At 33.6% G+C, this 26,388-nt stretch overlaps 1 protein-coding gene across 1 annotated transcript in view; it reads right to left on the reverse strand.

Annotated features, from left to right (window-relative positions):
- Positions 1-26,388, reverse strand: part of NCKAP1 (NCK associated protein 1) — a 107,282-nt gene that overhangs the window by 43,427 nt on the left and 37,467 nt on the right. Inside the window, exons 8-16 of the mRNA XM_081260476.1 lie at positions 25,924-25,972; positions 21,579-21,735; positions 18,498-18,554; positions 15,968-16,064; positions 15,499-15,605; positions 14,606-14,738; positions 11,944-12,025; positions 10,747-10,805; positions 130-275 (exon numbers count right to left, since the gene is read on the reverse strand). Of these exons, the coding sequence (XP_081116602.1) occupies positions 130-275; positions 10,747-10,805; positions 11,944-12,025; positions 14,606-14,738; positions 15,499-15,605; positions 15,968-16,064; positions 18,498-18,554; positions 21,579-21,735; positions 25,924-25,972 (887 nt within the window). The remainder of the gene's footprint in view (positions 1-129; positions 276-10,746; positions 10,806-11,943; positions 12,026-14,605; positions 14,739-15,498; positions 15,606-15,967; positions 16,065-18,497; positions 18,555-21,578; positions 21,736-25,923; positions 25,973-26,388) is intronic.

Below are 26,388 nucleotides of genomic sequence, written 5' to 3' on the forward strand. Positions count from 1 at the left end.
TCCTATTTCCTTTATTCTTAAGAGCCTTACTGAATTATCTTAAAAACCAGACTAAACAGCAAGAGTCATGAAACTTATATTTGGCTACTAAAAACTTCAAATCCAGATTTGAGGAAAATTACAACATACCAAAATATGGACAAATCTGATGTTTCCACCAACATTTCCACCAAGGAATCTACCATTTTTGTATGAAAGATTATTGTATTCATCATCTTTCCAAGCTCTCGGTGATCAGCAAGGCCAAGTGAAGCCTTAGAGACACTAGTATATGCCTGTAAAAGCACAACAAAAAACAAAAGTAGTTTATGTAGAGACCAAAGACTGACCTATCTTCTATAGGGGGGAAACATCCATTACTGAAAAATATTTAAACCATTTATTGTGATACTGTTCATCTTTTTATTTTGTCTGTAGTGATCCTAACTTGAAATTCCTATCAAGAATATTTTTAAATAAATTAATGTCCATAAAATAGAATTTAAGATATGGGTCATCTTAAATCACAAAGTACAAAAGTTAATAATATTAAAAGGAAAAGGCAATTTGTTTTTATGTCAACCTTACCTAAAGAAATTTTCACTCTTAAGAAAATGATACAGCAAACATCAGATGAAACTAAGTATTGTATATGTTGACTCAGTGATATTTTAGATTATATTGAATCACTAAAAAAACTGGATACTATACACTGCACTGATTTGAAGGATTCTATAAAAGTCTGCAAGATAGTAAAAAATTAGGGTAAGCCAGCCAAAAAGTTAATAGAACTTAACTCAAATCATCAAGACAGGTTGTAAGAAAAGAAATTCCATGACTAGGATACCAAATCACAAAAGAACAGAATCATGCCTGTGGATAGAGGAGATTTCAGAGGACAGAGAATAATAAGGGAAGTGTCTATGGAATAAATACTGCTTACTATGCCCAGAGTTCATAAACAAAAGAAGAAAAATGGTGAAAATGAGCTTTAACTAGATCATTAACAGCATTATATATCATGCTAAAGAATTTGAATTTTTGGTGAACCAGAAAGGGTTCTGTGTAATTGCCAGTTTTTGTCTCAGAAAGATTGTTCTGCATGGAGGGAGTGGAGAAATGGTCAAGTGCAGGTAGGATGAGAAAATGAGGCAGAAATCTATTTGAAAGCCATGGTGACAATAAATCAGACAAAGACTATGATGATCTGGTCTAGGATAGAATCCAATTAAAGAGCTTAATCTGGGAAATTACTAGATATGATGGGCAACAGAAGAATTACAGGTGCTGGCCAGAGTTCTGGGTGTTGGGGGACATCCTTCATGGATCTCATGCACTCCCACACATGTGGTGGGTATGCAAGAAATGCAAGGTCTGTATTACTTATTCCCCAGGATACTTCTCAGAGTTGTTTTGCAGATACCAAACTTGAGAGGTGAAGTAATGCTTTCCTTGGATCAAACAGCAAGCATACAATACTGTTGATGACAGAATGCAAGGTTCCTCAAACTCAGTGTTCCTTAGCTACGACACAAATCCACTGCATGTTACACAGCTCCCCCTGGCCACCACTGCAGGACTTATTAGATATGGACAAATCAAAGCATATATTCTAATCCTCACACTGTTTCCTGTACTGTGAATAATAAAGTACTTGGTCTCTGCCCAAGGAGGCCCAGGTCTTTTGCCAAAATCCATGAAACATTAAGTGTGGGAAGCCATTCTGACACGTGATTGGGTGACTCCCGTTAAGGGCCTGAGGCGCTTTGGCTCTGTCGAAGCTTTCCCGACCCTTTCCTGATGAGAGAGCCCATCCGTGTGGGGGTGTGCCTGACCACTGACCCCGGGGACCCAATCACTGACCCTGACCTTGGAGTGCAGCCCCCCCTCAACCTTCATTGGATGGAATTCTCCCCTGAATCTCTTGTTCCCCAATAAAGGGCTACTCCCAGGCGTGTTCGCTCTCTCTCTCTCCTGCTAGCCCTGAGTAATCCTCGCTGCCCTGCTGGGCGGCTAGAGGTGGGAACCAGAGAGGTGAGCCGTCTCGGACCTAGCAATATAAATAAGGTAACTGGTCTGTGTGTTTTCTTTCAATCTCTTCTAACTAACTTTATGCCTAGAACCTCATTAATGAAACCACTGCGCAGGCTGCATGGTAGAATTGGCGCCCACGAGGGGGGCATTCTAGATTAGTTAGATTGAGTGGGAGCGTGCTATAAAGATAAGGAAACAAAAAAGATAAAGGAAGATAAGGAATAAAAATAAAGATAAAGGAAGAGGTGACAATTGGGTCACAAAAGTACCTGGAGATATTGAAGGAAAGAGACGTTAAATTACTTAAAATGGGAAATTCAACTTCTACGGATAAGGAAATGTATCTGACTATTTTAGACAGTATAATTAATCAGAAAGGAAAACAAATAAAGAAAACTCAGTTATTACAATTTTTAGATTGTAGGTGAATATTGTCCTTGGTTTTGTGAACAGGAATCTCCAAATTTACTTACTTGGGAGAAATTAGGAAGGAAGTTACAGAGAGTCTGTCTTTCTAATGAACTACCTGGAGGCATAGAAAATATACAGAAAACTTGGACCGGCCCCAGAAGTTTGTCTTTTTGAATATATGGGCCAAAGTTCGTGGCCCCCTGAGACCTTTTAAAAGGCATTCAAAGAGCTGTTAAGTCTATTCAAATGGAAAGTCAGCCTGAGGCTAAGTTAATTCCCTTTCCCTTAAGCCATTTAAAAACAAAGGCACTAGGGGCCAAGCCAAAGGTTAAAAATGTGAACTTAAACTCGCAGCCCCATGTGGAGGATTCAGATGGCGCGGAGGATTCAGATGGCGCGGATGAGCCCGCCTTCTCGCCACCGGCATTTCCTCCTAGCGGGAGGACAAAAAACTTCCGTTCGGCCCCTCCTCGGGCTGAACAACAATACGGGGAATTCCAGGGGAGGTCGCACAGTGTGACGTCACTGGCGCCGACCAGGACAGCCCGCAATTTTTACCGGGACAGAGATCGCAGACAGTTTTCTTAGGACCTTCAAAGACAGTTGAATTAGATCCTGAAACGGGGCCAGAACAAATCCCTACTGGGATTTTCGGGCTGCTTCCTGATAATACTGTAGGTTTGATTTGGGGACGTAATGAATTAAAGGGAGCCATTGAGGTAATACCGGGTATGATAGATTCAAAATTTAAAGGACAGTTATATGTTACTGTAAAATCCAATTATGCCCTAAGGTTCACCCCAAAGGATATTTTTGCTCAATTAATATTATTGCCTTGTGTCTCAAAAAGGCACCTGCCGGTAGATTCAGTTTCTAAACCGCCGGACAGAGTATACTGGTCACAGTTAGTACGGCAAGAACGCCCTTTATTAAAACTTAGAATTAATAATAAAAATTTCCTAGGTATAATAGACACAGGGGCTGATATCTCGGTATTGTCCAGTAGGTTTTGGCCTAGGAACTGGCCTTTACATGTAGCACCAGCTAACTTAGAGGGAATAGGACAGGTTTCACAGCCTGCTCAAAGTGCCAACTATCTCCGTTGGGAAGATTCCGATGGGAACAGTGGAGTATTTAAGCCTTATGTGTTAGAGTCTTTACCAGCTAACCTATGGGGAAGAGATATTTTAGCCAAAATGGGATTGTTGTTAGTTACTCCAAATTCTATAAGGTCAATTGAGGAAGTTAATCAGAGGTATTTTCCTGGAGATGATAAGGAGACCCTTCAGGAAGAATATCTGTTTACAAGCCAGTCTCCACGACAAAGATTAGTAAATGCTCCAAACCAAAATTTTTACTAGGGGCCCTGAGTACTTCCCTGATCCCTAAGACAGCTGAAAAAAATTACGTGGCTCACAGAGGAGCCTATATGGATTTCTCAGTGGCCCATCTCAGGGGAAAAGCTTAAAATAATTCATAGATTAGTTGAGGAACAACTTCAGGCTGGTCATATTGAACCAACGCTTAGTCCTTGGAACACACCTATTTTTGTTATTAAGAAAAAGTCAGGAAATTGGAGATTACTACAGGATTTAAGGGCGATAAATCATACAATTCAGCCTATGGGATCATTACAGCCAGGACTTCCCTCCCCCACAGCCATTCCTTTAGATTATAGCTTGATGGTAATAATAGATTTAAAAGACTGCTTTTTCTCTATAAGATTACATCCTGAAGATTGTGAAAGATTTGCTTTCACTGACCCAGCAATTAATTTTAAGGAACCTGTTAAAAGATATTGCTGGAAGGTACTTCCTCAGGGAATGCGTAGTAGTCCTACACTGTGCCAAAAATATGTTGACCAGGCGATAAATCCCATTAGAAATAGCTTTCCTGATGTATATATTATTCATTTTATGGATGATATATTATTGGCTCATGCTAATCCAGAGGTACTTTCAGAAATTTTTACTCAGTTAGAGACTTCGCTTACAGCAATCGGTTTATGTATAGCTCCTCAAAAAATTCAAAAAGTGTCTCCTTTTCAATATCTAGGTCAGATAATTCAAGGACGTACAGTCCGTCCTCAAAATCTTCAGATAAGAGTTAAGAAGTTACGTACCCTTAATGACTTTCAAAAACTATTAGGAGATATTAACTGGCTAAGGCCATCCTTAAAACTAACTACTTCTGAGTTAAGTCCTTTATTTCAGATATTACAAGGAAATCCTTCTCCAACCTCTCCACGTCAGCTAACCTTGGAAGCTAAAATAGCTCTAAGGAAAGTAGAAATTGCCATTAAAAATGCACAGCTTACTAGAATAGATCCTAAAGAAATAGTGTATTTATTAATATTTCCAACTGAACATACCCCAACAGGAGACATATGACAAAGATTAGGAGTTATTGAGTGGATTTATTTATCCCACTCCCCTCAAAAAACATTAATTCCTTTTCATGATTCTATAGCTCAATTAGTAATTAAAGGTAGAACTAGGATTTTACAATTAATTGGATCTAAGCCTGATATCATAATTATTCCATTTTCTGTTCAACAGACTAATTGGCTTTTTCAAACTTCTAGCTCAAGGCAGATAGCCTTTGCAGATTTTCCTGGACAGATAGATAGCCATTATCTTCGTGATAAGATTGTACAATTTGCATCATTAACGTCACTTATTTTTCCAAAAATTGTACGTCCTTATCCAATAGAGGAAGCTTTATCGGTGTTCACAGATGCTTCCAACTCCGGTAAGGCAGGTTTCTTCAGCCGTGTTCACACAGAGGTAATACAAACTTCTTATACTTCTGCCCAAAGAGCAGAGCTTCAAGCTCTGATTTGTGCCTTAGATTACTTTTCAAATGAGCCTATTAATATCTATTCTGACAGCTTATATGCAGTCAGAGTTACAAAAAATATTGAAACCTCAGTTATTGGGTTTACTTCATCACAGGAGTTATTTGAATTATTTCATAATTTACAAAAGACAGTGCTAATGCGAAAGTACCCATGTTTCATAGGACACATACGTGCCCATACTAATCTTCCTGGACCTCTAGTTTCAGGTAATGACAAAATTGATAAGTTAGTAGCTTTTTGTCAACAGATGTCTTTGTATGACTATGCCCTAGCTTCCCATTCCTTACATCATCAAAATGCTTCTAGCTTACGTAAAAAATTTAATATTACCAGAGAACAAGCTCGTCAGATTGTAAGCCAATGCCCTAAGTGTGTTATTCACACTCCATCTCTGCCATCAGGGGTAAATCCCCGTGGATTAAAACCAAATCAAATATGGCAAATGGATGTAAGTCATATTCCTCAATTTGGTAAGCAATGTTATGTGCATGTCATAGTGGACACTTATTCTAGATTTATTTTTGCCACAGCACGTACTAAGGAAAATACTCAACATGTAATTTCTCATTGCTTAGCAGCCTTTTCCGTTTTAGGGTGCCCTATGCAGATTAAAACAGATAATGCTCCAGCTTATGTAAGCTCTTCTTTTCAACAATTTTGCCAAGAATTTAAAATTAATCATAAAACAGGAATTCCTTATAACCCCCAAGGTCAAGCCATTGTGGAATGAGCTCATTTATCTATTAAGCTTCAATTACAAAAATTAAAAGGGGGGAATAGGATTGTGTCTCCCCAAAATAGCCTTAATCATGCCTTATTTGTTTTAAATTTTTTAAACTGTGACTCAGAAGGTCACACTGCTGCTGAGAGACAAATGTCTCCCTCAGTAACAGGCCCCTTAGGCAGAGTTCTGTGGAAAGATTTACAGACTGGTCAGTGGAAGGGTCCGGACCCGGTAATAACATGGGGCCAAGGTCATGCTTGTATCTTCCCAGAAGGTGCTTTCCGTCCTATTTGGGTGCCTGAACGTGTTATCAGACATGGAGGAGACAGAACCCAGATTCAAGCGACTGAGGATTGACCCGGAGGAGCCACTACCCAGAAGGAGGAGATATCGGAAAAAGATGAAGAAGGACCAGATTGAACCAGCCGAAAAGCTGATTTCATGGAAAGATGTGAAGAAGCTAACAACCCAGGCTTCCCAAATACTTCGACGCCTAGGAAAGAACAGGACCCCAGTCTTGATAGTAGCGACAGTAATTGCCCTACTGGGCTGTCAGGTAAAAGGGAATAAAGTAGACACTTATTGGACATATTTCCCAGATCCACCCCTGGTATACCCAGCTGTGTGGACTGGAGAATCTATTCCAGTATTTACTAATGACTCATTCATGATGGGAGGATTTACAGATACTCATATTACTCCCAATCATGTGACTAGATTTAATTATTCTGGCTACAGTGCCCAATTACCTTTGTGTTGGTCACATGATAAACATGCTGGCTGTCTGAAAGTATCATTCGAAGAAAAGACAGCGATTGGTAGACCTAGACTGACAAATAATTCTATTTATGGGGACTTAAAACCTAATACTAGATCGGTAATTAAGATGGGACTTTCCCATAACAAGCCAGTCATTTCTGCAAAACCTCCACAGATACACCACTGTCCAAATAGTTCTACAATTAAAATTGACACCTTTCCTAAGTGGATAGATTGTGTAAATACCTTTCCTGTACAACATAAGGTGTCTAAAGATAGTGGGTATATTTTAGACTGGTCTCCAAAAATTGATAAGAGACAATTACGAAGAAATTCTGCTATGACACCTGCAGGATTTGTTAGTAATATTTTGACTTATAGTGAAGGAGGTGTTCAAAGAGATATTTGGCGTTTAATTGCTGCCTCAGAGTATTTACATTTTACAGATAAACCTTTACCAAAATTTGTCGGTAAGAACTGTAAAGAGGGATCTTGCTATGGCTTAAGAGCCTGTGTCCAATCTCCTTATGTTTTAATTATTGGAAATGTAAAAGTTAAATGGATGGAAGACAGATATGTTGTTACTTATAAGTGCAACCTAACCAATTGTATTACTAGGTATAATAGAGAAAAAGGAGTGCTGATACTTCATCAGCCCTCTTTTGTTTTATTACCTGCTAATATTTCAGAGCCATGGTATGCTGATGCTGGTTTACAAGTCTTACAGCAAATTCATGCCCAGCTAACAAGACCTAAACGTGCTATTAGAGTCATAATTGTTGGTGTTTTAGCACTGGTCTCTTTTATTGCCTCAACTGTCTCTGCATCTCTGACATTGTCTCAGAATATTCAGCATGCAAAATTTCTTAATAATTTAGCTCAAAATACTTCCAAGGCTCTGCATAATCAAGTAAATATTGATGAAAGAATTGAAACTAAATTAAACGCCTTAGAGGCGACTGTTATAGACATAGGTAATGAACTTTCAGCCTTAAAATTTAAAGAAAGGCTTAAATGCCATGCTAATTATAAGTATGTATGTGTTACAGCTGCCAAGTACAATGCTTCTCTCTGGGATTGGGAGAAGGTTAAAAACCATTTATTAGGTATTTGGCAAAATAGTAATAATAGCTTGGATATTCTGGAACTTCATCACCATATCCAAGACATTCAAAATAATAGAGCTGGTTTTTCAGATCCTTCTTCTTTGGCTAACCAAATATTGAAGGAGTTAAATGGATTCAACCCTGGAAATATTCTTAAACACTCCGCTTGGTACATTATTGGATTATTCTCTTTGCTGTTAATTCTCTTTTGTATTGTAACTATAGGATGGCGATTCTTCCAATCAAGAGTCCAGGAACTCCAGAGAGTGAACCGCCGCCTCATTGTTAAGAAAAGAAAGGGGGGATATGTGGGAAGCCATTCTGACACGTGATTGGGTGACTCCCGTTAAAGGCCTGAGGCGCTTTGGCTCTGTCGAAGCTTTCCTGACCCTTTCCTGATGAGAGAGCCCATCCGTGTGGGGGTGTGCCTGACCACTGACCCCGGGGACCCAATCACTGACCCTGACCTTGGAGTGCAGCCCCCCCTCAACCTTCATTGGATGGAATTCTCCCCTGAATCTCTTGTTCCCCAATAAAGGGCTACTCCCAGGCGTGTTCACTCTCTCTCTCTCCTGCTAGCCCTGAGTAATCCTCGCTGCCCTGCTGGGCGGCTAGAGGTGGGAACCAGAGAGGTGAGCCGTCTCGGACCTAGCAATATAAATAAGGTAACTGGTCTGTGTGTTTTCTTTCGATCTCTTCTAACTAACTTTATGCCTAGAACCTCATTAATGAAACCACTGCGCAGGCCGCGTGGTAGAATTAAGAACTTGCCTTCTAAGTCTATGATAAAAATCAAATTTCAAACTCTACCATGGCAAGGGGCCGTTGGGTGGATGATATTACCATTCACTAAGATAGCAACACCATAGGGAAAGCAGAGTTTTTCATTTTATTGACTTAGTCTGTCAGGAAAGGGGTGGGAATGAAGAATAATGAAGGCAATACTCTGGGGTCAAAATATACTCTTGATATTTATAACAAACTAAGCCTTATTAGATTTATTTACCTTTAATCAGCTTTAGAGTATAAAGAGGACTCAGTTGTGGCCATGAGTTCAATAAAGACTTCCACTAACTAATGTCATTTTAAATGACTCAGAATTTAAATAATATTAAAAAAAATTTAGAAGAAGCTAACAAAATGAGATAACGTGATATAAAACACTCCTGCGAAAGGATTGACAACAATGGAAAGAGAAATATATGCTATTAAATGCTTTTTAATAAAAGTATAAGATAGGGCTTTTGTACCTCAGTGGCAGAGTGTTTGCCTAGCATGTGTGAGGGTTCAATCCTCAGCACCACATAAAATATATATATATAAATAAAAGTACTGTGTCCATCTACAATTTAAAAAAAAGTCTAAGATAAGAGCAAACCAAATAATTTAGAATACAAAAAGGAATGAGATATTTGAAAAGGAACTAAAGATGACTAAGGGACTGATGGAAAACAGGGGAATGAGACCCTTTAGAATGTAGGAGAAAAAATGACAAAGAATACATGAAGACCGAATTCTTCTTTTAAGAGCAGGAAAAAAGAGAAAACATTAAAGTGACCCATTGAAGAACATTAGGATCAATTTTGAACTTTAGGATCAAAATTGGATGGGACTCCAGTGAAGGCACAAAGCACACTACTAATATTCTCCCAAAAACTTCCATTGGCCCTGTTCTACCAAAGGAGCTACTGGTATTTATCTACAGAACTCTTTCTGTCTCTTATGCCAGGTTCCTTTTCCAAGAACTCTTCTAACTGAAACCAATTATCAGTAGTCAAAGTCAAATCATTCATTTATTTTGTGAATATCTGCTCCCTCTTATAGTAAAACTTCATACTAAAAGTCTCTTTATTTGCCCTTTATTCATTGTTTGCCCTTTCCTGGACAAGCTATTTTCTAATTCAAATTTTACCCATCTTTCAATTTCCAGGTAAAATCTGGCTTTCTCTCTAAAGTCATTATTAGCAATTCCTACTTCACAAAAGCTTTCTCCCTTTTGAGAAGACTATATTTAATGAATAATTATATTCTATCCAAAATCTCTCAATCTTTTAGGTTTACAACTGTCTTTTAATTGTTTACATCTTTTATGCCTTCTTTCCATAGCTAGATTATAAAATCCGCAAAGAAGAGAATAATTCCTCTCTTCCTTTTCTCCTAAGTATTAGAATCATTTAAAGGGCAACAAAATTATATTGTTAAATTGACAGTACATAGAAAGATGTTAGTTTCAACTTTAAAGCCCTTTAAAACCATGTGAGAGATCTATATAACTGAACACTGTTGAAATCTAAAACTATTTCTGCATTTCAGGAAATAAAAGCTTACAGCACTAGATCAGTTGATGATGATAGACAATGGCCTCTGACCTAGTTATTTATTTTTATAAATAAAGTTTTATTTGAACACAGCCATGACCCTACATTTATATATTGTTTATAGTTGCTCTCAGAACAATAACAGAGACTGGATGGTCCGCAAGCCTAAAATTTTTACTAACTGTTTTTTTATTTTAAAACAGTCAATAACTGGATTATATATATTTTAAAAAAAGATTTTATGCTTTTACTTTAAATATCTGAATCAGGATAATCAAAAGAGATTGGTATTTAAGTTTTAAATTTTTATAATTTGTTTTAAATTATAAAATTATAATCTACTTTATTGAAAAGCACTGTTATATTGTCTTAAAGTAAACTTAATAACTAGTACCCTGTGTTTCTTTTATAGTTAATATGCAAAGAAAGTCTTTCTAATAAATAGTCTTTCCCTATATATATCTTCTATAAATACATATTATATATCTTCTATAAAATTTTTCATGTTAACTAAAATGAAGAACAAAACAGAATAATAAAAATTGTTATTCATACCTGTAATCTAAACCAATCTAATCTCATTCCTCTGAAATCAAATACTTCTCCATCTTCAACTGCAAAAATGGGGGAAAAAAATTACAAAGCAAATTAATGTTTTCACAAATCTATAATTACATCATACAATTTAAGAGTTAAAACATTTTCATTTCTGAGTATATAACCAAAAGAATTAAATCCAGAGTCTGAAAGACATGTATAAACCCATGTTTACAACAGTACTATTCATAATAGCCAACGGTGGAAGCAACTTAAATATTCTTAACAGATAAATGGATGAACAAAACGTAGCATATAATTATTAATGGAATATTATTCTGTCTTAAAAAGAAAGAAAACTCTGATACATGGTTACAATATGACTGAACCTTGGGGACACTACATTCAGTGAAATAAAATAGAGCTGAATGCAATGGCATGCACCTGAAGTCCCAGCTACATGGAAGGCTAAAGAGGATCACCTGAGTTCAAAGAGTTCAAGGCCAGCCCGGGCAACAAACTGAGACCCCATCACCACATACTCATATAAACAAAAGAAGCCTATCTCAGAGAATCAAAACTGTATAGTTTATTTATATGAGGTATATAGAGAAGTCAAACTCATAGGAATAGAGAATAGAATGGTTTTGCTAGGTGAAGAAAATGGAATGTTGCTTAATGGCCAGAGTTTCAGTTTTTAAAGATGAAAAATTTCTGGAGCTTTGTTGTATAAGAATCTGAACATTCCTAACACCATTGAGCTACATGGGCAAAAGTGGTTAAATGGTAAAATTTTCATTATGTATATAATTAAAAAACAAAAAAAATAAAAGCTTTTAATTTAAGAACTCAGATAGTGAAACACTTCTCAAGTACTATAAAGATAAAGGAGGCAGTTATGCTAGAAGTAAACTTCTCTCCTAAACTCTCTGATACTTCATTAGAATACTCCGTATCCTTTCTTATTTTATTTTTGTTACAGAATATTTCTTTTTCCCCAAAAAAAGAAATATCAAGACACCATTCTTATGATCACAAACCCATTTTGAAAATATTTGCTTTAGAGAGAACAAAGTTAAAAAAACAAGGCCACATATGTTCAAAGATGAGATAATTCTCTAAAAATTAACTGTTAAATTTTCTCCTTAATAATCAAAATTTAAAATAAATTAAGAAGAGAAAAGAAAAAAAAATGCCTTTACTAAAAAGACTTACCTTGTTTCACGCTTAGTGAAGTCATAGTGTTAACAAAAGAAGACATGATGATTGATTCATCCTCAGGGCAAACAGAAAGATTCTATAAAATGAACAAAAAGTAATATTAAAAAAGATCTAATTAAGAAAAAACTCACAGGTCCATCAACTAGCAGATAAATAAAGTGGTACAGTCATACTATGGAACATTTTTCAGAAATAAAAAGGAATAAATACAACAAAAATCTCAAAAACATTCTGCTAGGTGAAAGAAATAAAAAAATAAGATTACAAAGTGTATGATTCCACTTATATGATCATTTTGTAACAGGCAAAATTATATTGCCAGCAAATCAGTTGTTGTTGGGGATCTGTGAGGGAATCTATCATAAAGGTGTACCAAAACACTTTTATAGGTGTTGGAAATATTCTACATCTTAAATGTGGTAGCAGTTAAATGGATATATACACTGCCAAAATTCAAAACATACAATAAAAATGGATAATTTTTAATAACATATAAATTATACTTCAAGAAAATTAGGATTATAAAAAAGTGCCCTTTCAAAATGGCTGAGATGATGAATATTTGGGGGCTCGGAGCATAGCTCAATGGTAAGGTGCTTTCCTACCATGCACAAGTCTCTAAGTTCAACACCCAGCACTGCAAAAAAAAAAAAAAAAAAAAAAAAAATATATATATATATATATATATATATTTTTTTTTTTAAAAAAGCAAATGCTTAGCTAACAAACATATAGACCAACACAATAATTTTAAGTGTACATTATGTCACTGAACTACACATTTAAAAATAACTAAATGATGGGACTAGGGTTGTGGCTCAGTAGTAGAGCACTTGCCTCACACATGTAAGGCACTGGGTTTAATCCTCAGTACCACATAAAAATAAATAAACAAAATAAAGGTATTGTTTCCATCTACAACTAAAAAATATATATTAAAAATAAATAACTAAATGGTATATTTTATTATACATGCTTTACCAAAATAAAAATTTAATACTATTACAATAAAATACATTAAAAGGTTTACAATCTTGGCTATAAATTTACATCCTTACTGGTTATATCTCAATGGTAGAATGCTTGACTAGCATGCATTAATTCCCAGAACAGCAAAAAATAAAAATGAAAAACAAAATTTACATTCTAGCAAGAGGTTAAAAGAACTATGAATGTACTTTACAACAGAAGAGAGAAGTAAAAAGCTCAGACTTTGGAGTTCAGAGTTAAGTTTGAATGGCTCTATTCCTTACGATCCATGTGATACTGAGCAAGTTACATTAGGTCTTTTTACTTCAGTCAATAATGATTACTATATGTACACTCACAGAGCTTTTATATAGATTTAATAAACTGTTACCAATAAATCTAACAACCTTTAATATCAGTATTATTCCTGCTGCTGGTATTACTACTACTGATACTATAATCCCAAAAGAAATGCTAGGAATTAAATTTTCTCACTGTTGGTAAACTCCACTTTATATAAAAGACACCAAGAGATTTGAAGTAACTTAAACATTAACACTGTATCAAAAATCTATAAACAAATATTCAAATAGCCACAGCAAAGATTCAAAAATTAAAAACATTAGTACCTTAAAAAAAATCACATGAGGGCTGGGGTTGTGGCTCAGTGGAAGAGCGCTTGCCTTGCATGTGTGAGGCACTGGGTTCAATCCTCAGCACCACATAAAATAAATAAATAAAGGTATTATATTCATCTACAACAACAACAAAAAAAAGCTATTAAAAAAGTCACATGAAACCAGAATTTTGGTTTCCTTTTTAGATTGCATGCTGATATGAATAAAAAATGAACAGTAACCATAACCTCTGGTTTATCTGGTTAGTAATAACTATTCACAAATAAAATTACAACAAAGCAATGATACTCTAAATTTTCAGTTCTTTTCTTAATGGCCATTCTAGAAAGGAAATATCTGAGCTCCATCTAGTGGGTGAAAGAAGAAATATATTAGTATAGGAAGACCAGTAGCTATGTAAAGAGAATTTTTACAGCTCTTTCTCTGAACTGTATTATTAGCTTACAGTAGTTTCGGATATCTATGATTCCCAAAATAAAGGAAAATAAAATACTATTTTCCTTTTGGTCACTTTTTTGGAATAAAGAAAACTTACATTAAGGTGAAAATGATTGAAGAAATAATGGAAATTATAAAAGATAAAACTAAAAACAGGGCTGGGGATGTGGCTCATGTGGTAGCGCGCTCATCTGGCATGTGAGTGCATGGCGCTGGGTTCAATCCTCAGCACCACATACAAATAAAGATGTTGTGTCCACCAAAAACTAAAAAATAAATATTAAAAAATCCTCTCTCTCTCTCCCTTTTAAAAAAAAAAACTAAAAAAAAAACTGAGGAAAATTCAAAATGAAAATAATACTAAGACATTTTCATATCCAGAATAACTGTTCTCTTATTGTGTTCATCCTGAGCTTTATACACACTTATGCATAACACCTACTATACTACACTACAATGTTCTTTTAACAAGATACAACCATGATTTATTTACATCTATATTTCCACTGCTGAGCACATGATTACACTTTATAAATGTTTGTGAACAAACCAATTACCAAATTATTAGGAAGGAAAGAACAAAGGAGGAAATAATATGAAACAGTTTTTACCTGCACAAGTTCATTGAGGACAACAGCATCAAAGCCAGAAAGGTATTGCACATAATACCTCTGCATTACAGGTCCATATTTCCTTACATGTGCTCTGAGTTCTTCCATGTAAAATATTAATTCAGCAATGTGCCTTTTTAAAAATTCAAGAAAAATATCAAAGAATAAATGCATTGTTATCAAAGAAAATATTAAGTGCTTTTGATATTATTTCCAGAACTCTTTCTGAGAAAGGGCATTTCTTTTTTTTCTTTTTCTTTTATTCTGTAGTGCTGAGGATTGAACTCAGGGCCTTGTGCATGGGAGGCAAGCACTCTACCAACTGAGCTATATCCCCAGCCCAAGAAAGGGCATTTTTAATATTTAATGTCATACTTATTTTCAAAATTATTTCATATGAATAAAGAAATTATAGAAACTAAAAAGAAAAATGAAAAACTACTAATACTCAAACTGCTCTTATTTCTCTGCTTCATTTATCTAAGAAGTCATGTTGAAAGAATACAGATTAAAAAATGAAAGATATTCCAAATGACACACTGGGTTGCAATGCTACTCTGTAAGGATTCTTATTTAAATATTTTGTATAATAAATGACTTAGAAAAAACAAATTCATAGGAAATATTACTGGGCATAGTAAAAGACTAAACAATAACTTAAACAATAACTTTATTATTAGTACCTAATTAGAGAAAACACATAAGCCCTAATTTCGAATCAGGTGATTTTTCTAATTTATATCATTAATGATATGCTACAAATATTCCTATCTTGACAAAAATCCCTGTAATGTTTTTCAAAATAACTTTGCTTCAAATATAAGACCTCACATTCTATAGCCCATGAATCAAAATAAACAGAAAATAATGTTTTTCTAATGTCACTAACTTACTTATCTATAAAGTCATCTGCACTCTTCTTTGGCATGTTATCTGCATGACGAAGTAGCCAGATAATCTCATCACGGGCAAAAGATAATGCCATAAAAACAAAAAGTGCCTATTAAAAACAACAACAAAATGATTTACTCTCATTCAAAGATTAAAAACAAAATATTCATAACAGTTTTCGAAGTGAAAAGTCATTGGCAAGAAACAATATTAAACTCAAAAGGGAAGACACTAACATGAAAGGACGAAAGAAAACTTACAGGTATGTAGGACGAGCATGCATATAAGAACAGAGGAAAATGCAGGCAAGTTTGATGTATGAGTGTCAAGTCAGCAAATTCATTCTTGGCCAAATGCAAAAATCCTTTTATGGAGTCCCTGACTCATACTTTAGTAAAATTTCATACAGAAGAAACGCTTTTAAATTTTTTCATATGGTATACACATTGAAGTAAGAATTAAATCAATTACCTTGGGACCAAGCAAGCCAGGTTGATCAGAAAGAACAGTAGCCAATTCCTTCAGAGCAGACCGTAAAAACTTGCGTCTTTCCCTGTGCATTGAACCACTATAGGAAAAGATATCATTATAGTTTATCTGTTTCTATTAAAATTATCATCAGCAACTTAAAGTAACATAGCATGTCAGGGTTAACTTCCAAAGTTCTTTTAGGAAACAGAGGGCCTAATAAAAATAATCTTCTATGTTTATCATTAAATGACTTCCTAAACTTATGTTGCCTTTCTTGTGTTATTTTTGTAGCAATGTTTATTCTGCTGTTCTCCATCAATAAAAATCCTACCCATCAAAACTAATACTTCAAGAAACATTTCCCAATATCCGGCTTCTACTTCTAAACAATTTCTACGATTTTAATACTATGTAAGCTAAGCACTTCATAAACTTGACTGTGAGACTCTTGAAAGCAAACTCTATCTTGTTATATACATTTTTGTCAATTACAGATGGAAATAAACATATCTTATCAGATATCAAGTTACTGACACCCATATTTGTTAAGTATATTCCCATTAAATAGTATATTCCCATTAAACTGTCTAAACAAGTCAGTTCAAAAACAGATATGGAAAGACATAATCATAAATATTCATACCCTAGGCATTTTTTAAAATATTGTTTTAGTTGTAGATGGACACAATACCTTTATTTTATTTATTTATTTTTTTATGTAGTACTGAGTATTGAACCCAGTACCTCACAAGTGCTAGGCAAGTACTGTATCACTTGAGCTACAAACCCCAGCAACTACACAAGGTATTTTAAAATAAAAATGCAAATTAGGTCTTATTCTTATATATTAACAGAAGGAAAAAAAAATCCTACATTTTCCAACACCTCATACTATGCAAAATGTACACTGTTTCAAGAAAGTTTTAGATAGTTATATAATGGTGTGTGTATATATATATATATATATATATATATATATATATGAATAACCAAGTATAAATAATATCTGAGTTAAAACACAAGTATATAGAATATCTGAATTATTTTTCTGTGACATAGTACATTAAAGTCATCTGGTGTCATTTCTGAGAAGAAAATGGACACATGTTATTTTGACCATTTCACTTCATAGGGTTGCTATGAGGAGTGTATATTAACCCTGAGAGAAAATGTTTATAAAGAACTTGGGTCTGGCACAAGGTAACAAGTTAGAGAACTTAATACTGCTTAGTATTTTATAATTATTTATATTTTAAAAAAGCATAAAAGGAATAAAAATATATTATGTGTAAAAATGCTGATAAAAGGTAACCATGATAATATTTCTATCCATGAAGAAATGGTAATATGTACTTCTATAGGTCTAGAAAGAGATTCTAATAATCTCCACAAAATATGTTATTTTAACTAGAGAATCATTTTTTATTTTTTTTTTTTGGGGGGGGGGGGCTTAAACCCAGGGTGCTTAACCACCAAGCTATAGCCCTACCCCTTTTTATGTATTTATTTATTTAATTTTAATTAATTTATTTATTTATTCTAATTAGGTATATATGACAACAGAATGCACTTTAAAATTTATTTATTTATTTATTTATTTTTAAAATTTATTTATTTTTTGACACAGGGTCTTGCTAAGTTCTTCAGGGGTTCGATAAGTTGCTATGGCTGGCTTTGAACTTGCAATCCTCCTGCTCAAGCCATTGGGATTATAGGCATGCAACAAAGCACCAAGCAGAGAATCATTTTTGAATTACAAAATGTGCCTTATTCAGGTGAAAACAGTAGGCACAATGAATGATAGGAGAGATATAATGAATAAAGATGGTTTAAAATCCCAATATCTATCCTACAGCCTAATTTAAATTCTAAAACTTCTTATGGTTTTCTTTTTTCTTTTATGGAATGGTACTACTTGTCTTCTCTCCACCTTATAGAAATACTGATGAATCAGATAGTATTTTCTCTCCATGATCTAAAGCTCATTGAAGAAAATATTCTACATAAATATATCACATACATAACAATTAAGGTGAAATATCAAATTATGTAGAATTATTTCATGAGGTAACATGAAAGTCATTCAAAGGTCTTAAGTATACTAGTTTCTAATTTAGGATATCTATGTATTTACTAATATAAGAAACAAAATTGGGAAAGGTATGGAGTATGCATACTTTCAAACATATACACTATTGGGACAGCATGAGATTGAATCAATTTTCATGAGGTAATACAAAAATGAGCACAATTTATTGGTGTGGGAACCATAGCAGAAGTAAGAGATGATATCTTAAACAAAAGTCCTTTGTATGGTACTTTGGAGAATTTTATCAATAGTTAGAAAATGTTTAAAATCTGTCTACACAAAGGGATGGAGTTTTATATACTTATTATTTTTCCTTGAGTAAAATTCTCCCTCTTCTACTGCCACATCTTGCACATCACTAATCTATATTAACTTCACAAAAACAATGCTTTAAGAAATTCCTCTTGATTAAAAGTATGACAAAAAAAGAGAAATACTTACGCATGTGACACAGCTGCCTCTTTGCATTCTCTTATGTCATTAATACGTTTATTGTAACTATGTGTAAAAAGAAAAATTAAATTATGTCAATCTTAATTTGATGATTAACAGACAAAGGAGTCAGTGAAATACTAAAAGTCAATCTAAATGACTTATTATCAACTGCTCCTTAAAAAAAATGAATGGAAGAAGTCTGTCCACATCTTTTCCTAGATTATTAGATGCCCCATGAAAGTCTTCCTAGAAAAATAAATCCAACAATAAGATTAAATTTTACAATGCAGATTTTTATTTATTTATTCATTTGTAACGGTACTAAGGATTGAACCCAGGGCTTCACAAATGCTAGGCAAGTGTTCTACCACTGAGCTACATCTACAGCCCTATTTATTTTGACACAAGGTCTTACTGAGTTGCCCAAAAGGGCCTTCAACTTGTGATCCTCCTGCCTCAGCCTCCTGATTAGCTGTGATTATAGGCATGTCACCACACCCATAGAAGATTTTTATTTTATTAAATATTTTTGCTTCCATAAGCCTAACAGAGATACTAAAATAAAGTCAGATTATGCCATAAACAGAAAAATTCTGAAAAGACATATGTAAGGGATAAACAGTAGTAGTAACTCTCTGGGCATAGGCGTCCTGTGATGGAAAAAAAATGAGGCAGAAAATCACTTGCTTACTTTTAATAGGCAGAATGATGGGTGATTTTTTTTACCTACTACTAAAAACACACATACACACACACATGCCCACTTTTATTTTCCAAACCATAACAGATTCTTTTACAGAAATCTTTCTATTTATTTCAGTTTTTCATAGTCCTTTTATCTTTCAGCCTTTTGATGTGGTTTTCTTCTCATCATCCAATTTAAAAGTGTCATTGGAAAAACAAATACTAATGAATACTAACTATAAAAACTCAAAGGCCCTAAAATGTTAAAGAAAAATATATCTTCCTGACAACTGGTAAAGCCACTTACATCAAAATGAACTCCAACTTCTGCATACCTTTGTGTTCTTTGAGCAAATGTCAAAACACATTAATCCTATAATCTTCTGCCTCTATATTTATTAATAAGCTTTTATACTTATGATTTAACCACCACAATTCAAATTTTAAATTGGTCACTCATAATTTAATCAACATTTAAACCTCTCAAATTTAAATACAGAGATTCTCAATGACAAATTTATCATTTTAAAAGGATAATTAAAATCACTTGGTTTTGTACTGTCATTATATTTACTTGTACCATACATAAGTTCACTCAATGAACACGGACTACTTAGTTTTAAATGTTAAACATATTTAATATGGGGGCTGGGATTGTGGCTTAGCTGTAGAGCGCTTGCCTAGCACATGCGAGGCCTGAGGCCCTGGGTTCGATCCTCAGCACCACTGCAATCTGTATACGGGGTAAAAATGGGAGTTCATAACCCACTTGAATCAAATGTATGAAATATGATATGTCAAGAACTATGTAATGTTTTGAACAACTAATAATAAAAATTTTAAAAAATTCATCAAGAAAATAAATAAATAAATTTTTTAATATATATATATACAATATGATTCCATAAAGAGGTGATCAATATGCTAAGACATAATACAAGTTTCCTGATTTTCAATTTTCATCAATTAGAAAATGACAAGGCCCATATAACACAGAATATTTAGGCTATTCCACCATCTAAAACAAGAGCTGAAAAGTACAGAGGGCCCTACTTCTCACTTTATGACTGACAGATCACTTCATAAAGAATCTTAGAATCATTTATGGTGACAGAAGCCAGAAAGTGGTCACTTGAGAATGGAGCAAGGAGAGGGAAGACTAGGAGCTGCAGTATGGATCAGAAAGAGGCACAAAATTATCTAGGAATAACAGAAATGTTCGACATCCCGGTCTTGGTGGTGGACACACAAGAGCAATCACATGTAAAGTCACTGAGCAATGTACCTATGATGTATTTATTTTTCTGTTTCTAGTTTTTAACCTTAATAAAGTCCTAAGGAGGAAAGGGCAAATTCCTTTAACATCTCCAAGGTACAAAGATAAAAGGTCAAATAAAATGCCCAAGGACCTAGATTTTCATTTGTTTTCCAGGGTAATTCTTATGCACACTAAAATTTGAGATATACAGTGGCTTACACTACTAATACTAAACACATCTTTACTATTCAATAATTACTAGAATCTTTATACAACTTTTATACAAGGCTAGACACATCTTTATTTTAAAATAACTAACAGAAGTTTTATTTTATCTCGATTTCATTGAGACATTATTAAATTGGATGTGAAATAATTGCAGACAAATTTCATTTTTATCTGGAGTTAGCAAGCCCAATACAATTATTCAAAATAAGTAAAGGGGATCCAGGATTTTTCAGAAGCTCCATAGTTCAAAAGATTCTATAATTATTACAAAGTATGGCTCAACTTGACTTTCTATAATACTGGCTATAGAACTCAAATGGAAAGAAATGAAGGCATTAAAAATTTTCATGACATAAACTTCAGAGGATTATTGACTTTACAGGAACTAAATGAAAATAAATCACTTGGGTTAACTTCTACTGTAAGGAAACATGACTTCCTATTACAGTAGTCTAACTTTTATGATTATTATAATCTAGTGAATTCCTTTTGTATTGCTTCCACTACTTTTATAAATACGTTCTATTCTCAAATAACATTTCTAAAAATTTCAAACTTTTAAAAACATATATGATGCTTTCAGTAATATGATATATGTATGATTTACAAGAAGACACCTCTTCCCTTCTCTAGAATACAAGTTTTTTTAAAGGGCAGGAATGCTAGATTTCTTTCTTTTTTAAATTTTTAATCTATGGAGGTACCATATGATCAATACCATATCAGCATAGTTTTTTAAAAAACAACTGGCTGGGACTACAGCCTGCAGGCAGTTGTAGCCTATACCATCTTATTCTGCCCTCAGCAAATTGTTTTTAAAAATTATGCTAACATGATACAGGCTACATCTTACTTAGGAAAGATAATCCGTTCACAACCCTTTTCCAAAAAAGACAAATTAATTGAAAGTGCCATACCCTCGGATGTTTACAAATAAATCTTCTGCAGCTTTGTGAATGTGGAAAACTTCATCCCGGAAGAGAGAGAGGCAAGAGCTACTTTGAAGAGCTAGCTTCCAAAGGTTCAGTGCTGTAGCATCAGTATTTAGGATCCCATGACACAAAATAAAGCCAACTTTAAATAAAAAGAAAAGCAAATACAAAATGTAAAACATTCCAAAGTTCTTTCAGTCACAGTGTAACTTTTTTTTAAAGACCCTGAAACATAACCACAATCATCTAAGGCTTTTAAGATAATGTGTGTGTGTGTGTGTGTGTGTGTGTGTGTGTGTGTGTGTGTGTGTATGAATGAAACAATATTTTTCTTTCCCAATTATAATTTTCTGTATTTTGCAAAATCAGTTCTTCAGACCCACACTAATAAACGAGAGAAAAAAAATGTCATTTCTGGAATTATAAATGAAGTCATTTTAATAAAACATTTTTCAGGGACAAATATTCTTTCAATATACTAAGCTACTCTCTATTATCTGAATTTGAATTATCTTTTACCTTCTATTACCTAATCCTGAAACCCTACACAAACGTATAATTCTATTATGCTTATTGATGTCCTATCTACAGTAAACATAAGACCTTATCTTTTAATCATTCAACATTTACTTAGTACCTACTATACATGTTCAAGGTTTTATGCTGGGCCAGTTACAAACCAGTCCCATTTTCTGTGACATTTCCTCGTGATTTTCAGGTCACTCCCGTTTTATAAACTACCAAATTGTATTGTAGCTGTACAAACATTAACACACTTTAACACAAAATCAGCAACTTATCTTTTTTCTCCGTAGCTCAACTTTCCTAAAGGGCAATTATGCAAGCAAGTTAACATATTTAAGTAGGTATATATAGTGGTGTTATAAATATTGAAATATTTTTACCTCCATTAAATTTTTTAAAACATAAATTTTTTTTTTCATACATTGGGTCCCTAAAAGCAAGCCAATTACCTGGTCTGATATGCAACTAAATAAAACAAATATGTGTATAGAAATGTAAAATATTTTTTACTTTATATACTGAATTTTTACCTTAATCCCTCATACCAATATCTTATACCTGTTTCTATAGAGTCATTCCTTATTATATAAAGGGGAACAATTCCAGGATCCCTCCAGAATACCAAAATCCAAACACTCAAATGCCTTATGTAAAATGGTACAGTATTTGCATATACCTACAAACATTCTCTATATATTTTAAATCATCTCTAGTTTACTTATAATTATCTAATGCAATGTAAATTCTAAATTAATACATTTTATTTTTTAGGGAATGATAAGAAAAAGCTCTATACATGTTCAGTACAGATGCAACTTTTTAAAAATGCTCTCAATCAGTGGTTGGTTCAATCTAAGGATATAGAATCCATGGAAGGATGCCATACTCAGATTTATAAAATATTTGCTACTGACAAAAAAAAATTATCACTTATATTGTAAGTAACAGGGTTCTGTTTTGTTTTTTTTTAAAGATATGGGTTATAAATTTAAGTATGTGCATTTATTTAAAATAAAATCAAAAAGGGCAAATGAATCTAAATTAGACTGCCTGAAATGAGAAGGATAATTAAACCAAAAACTAATCTTCTTTCCCTACTAACATCCTAATAAAGAAGGTATATATATCCATAAAAAAAAGTGAATAAAACAGAAGGCCAAGACTAGACAAGAAAGTTGGAGAAAATCTTTGAACATAAAAGAGATGAAAATGGATTATCAATTAAATAAAAAGAGACAGGAATTAATAATCCCAGACTCTACAGATTAAAAGGAGATCAATCCCAAAGAGTTTCCCAAGTCCAACCAATATAGCAAGAGTAGACTCTGTAAAGAACATTAGGATAAATTTTTACATTTCAAATAGTTTGAGATCTTCCATAACTCTTGGCCCCAAGCTATAATCCAAAATAGTGATTCCTGAACTTCAGCTTACACTAGAATCACTTAGAGAAGTTTATTAAATCACAAGATTGTTGGTTCCTACTCAGTGAGTTTCTGATTCAGAAGGTCTTAGATGGAGATCAAGATTCTGCACATATAAGAAGTTCCTAGGTAATGTTGACACTGCCGGTTTAGGAACCACACTTTGAATTAATGTACTGCAAAGCTATAAAGAAAGTGGAGTATTAAAAGAAAATCAAACTGGGTATTCGTACTAAGTTTGAGGTAACTCTTAAGCTCTGCAGTAGTTCCATTGAAAGTTGAAATATATAAAAACAGCAAAACACAGAGCTAGGGTTGTAGCTCAGCAGTAGAACACTTGCCTAGCCTACGTGAGGCACTGGTTTTGATTCTCAGCACCCCATATAAATAAATAAATAATAAAGATTCATCCACAACTAAAACTATATATATATATCTACATATATAGATATATATAAAATATTTAAAAAAAAAAAAGCAAAACACAGAGTGACTATTCTTTGCTTTGACAACTGTGGGTACTGCGCATTTCCTGACCCACTTCCCTGTTCATTACAATGAGCATTCACAGAGAATGAGGCGGGGGGAAAAAATCCTACATAATGCCAAAGGTCAGCCATGATAGCTAACTCTACTTATCAACACCATTCTTTAGTCAGATATCCATAAACAGAAAACAACTAAGAACCACTACACATTTGAGCAAAAGAAATATTTCAAAAGCTGATTTTCAGTACCCAATTCTATAGATATTAAGTTCTGAAACCTCAGATCAAAGCAACAGATTTAGTCCAATTACCTGTAAGAAACTAGAGAAAGAACAGTAACTTAGTGTAGAAACTACTGGAAACTGACTTTTTGTCATAAAAGATATTTTCTGGCAAATAAAAACGTTCTTGTCCTCAGTACTGCATAAACAATCTCTCTGGATAGATATGTGTATAAATTAGTGACACAGTAAGAACCAGTGAGGTATCTTGCCCATCCATTTTTCTTTTCCCCTTGATTTCGGGGATTAAACTCAATGGTACTTAACCACTGTTTTATTTTTTAAGTTGAATGACAGACAAAACATGGAAATCTCAATTATATTTATAGAAGAAAATATATCATAAGCCCATAAAAAATACAATTAACTAAAAAATGGCTAAGAACAGGTAGTATGTGTTAAATTCTTCCTTTTATATACTCAAAAATATTGCTATTCAAAGTGCCAGTCCATTATAAAAAGCATACAAATTATGAGAATTTAAATTTTTCATAAAATTTGACAATGATTTCTAAACAGAAACCCACTAATCTAATTGTCAGAGTAAACAGATTCTAATAATCAAAACTATGTCTTTTTATTTCATTTTTCTAGAAATACCACCAATTTTGTATCTATTATTTTATTAAAGTATCAATCCAGGCATGGGGATGTGGCTCAAGCAGTAATGTGCTCGCTGGGTTCGATCCTCAGCACCACATAAAAATAAAATAAAGATGTTGTGTCCACCGAAAAATGAAAAATAAATATTAAAAAATTCTCTCTTTCTCTCCTTAAAAAAAAGTATCAATCCAAAAAGTTAAAGACAACTACAGAAAATAAAAAACTATAAAAAATATAGCAACTATAAAGAACTATAGAAAATTAAAAAGTCAACAAAATCTATCTAAAAGTTAATAAATCAAGAAACAAAGTGCTACAAAAAATAAAATACAAACTGCTCAAAATTATTCCCCTTTGGCAGTAAGCCTGAGGAGTGGGAAGATGAAATTTAACCATATTATAGCAATTCCCACTCTGTGCCACACTGTCCATTCTCCTCATAGTTTGCAAGCTTTCTATAGCAAAAATTAATAATTTTACCCCTCATTCATCAAACTGTCAAACAGATAAGCAATATTTATATTTACAAAAGTAAATGAAAACCAAAAACATTAACTGAATAGATACCATCCAAAAAAACTCACTAAAGGCAAAGGCAAAACAAAGGGCTGGGAATATAGCTCAGTTGGTAGAATGCTTGCCTTGAATGTATAAGGCCCTGGATTCAATCCCAGCACACACACACAAAAAAAAAAAAAAAAAAAAAATGCTAAACAAACATTTAGTGTTGAAAGTCACATTGAAAAGGCAACATAAAATAGATCATGAGCCTTGGTGTCAGTCTGGACTCTTACTTTGTCTTTGCTACTCACCAGCTATGTAGCCTAAGATTTGGGTTCCTCACCTATAATATAGGCTATCTACATTATGACAGGATCAATATTAGGACTGAAAGAAGTACATGTAAGTGGTTTAGCATAGTGGAAAGCACAGAGGTAAGACATGTTACCTCTTTTCTCTAAAACTTAAAACCTAGTGGGTAATCCCCAAAACTAACTTTTTTACTTACAGATGATCCATTTCTCCATTGCATCCAAAGAAAGATATTCACAAGGCATCTTAAGAAGAGAATATACATTTGTGGTTAAAAGAAATTCTTCAAAAATTTTCATACTGAGTTACTCTCCTCTCTTCCTCAATTCTTGCATCAAGTACCACAACAAATTTGAAAAACTGAATAAAGCTATGTAATCTACATGTAGATTTGCAGTCAATAATGGGAGAAGTGTGCCCCTTTTATTTTTAACAACTCTCTTGTTAAAAATACTGTTCCTAAATTTTCTTCAGTCTAGTAGATAACAATTCCCCAATTTTTCAAGTCCATTTCAGAGTTTATATTATTCCAAAAGAAAATTTTAGTCAACTGAAAAGAGATTTGTGCTTGGATGCTCTATGTTCATATATACAGATAAATGATTGAAAAGAAATATAATAGAATATTGATTTTATCTACTTAGTAAAATTTGAGCTGATT

Source organism: Spermophilus citellus (genome assembly GCF_964194105.1).
Source record: "Spermophilus citellus genome assembly, chromosome: 11".
Taxonomy (NCBI): domain Eukaryota; kingdom Metazoa; phylum Chordata; class Mammalia; order Rodentia; family Sciuridae; genus Spermophilus; species Spermophilus citellus.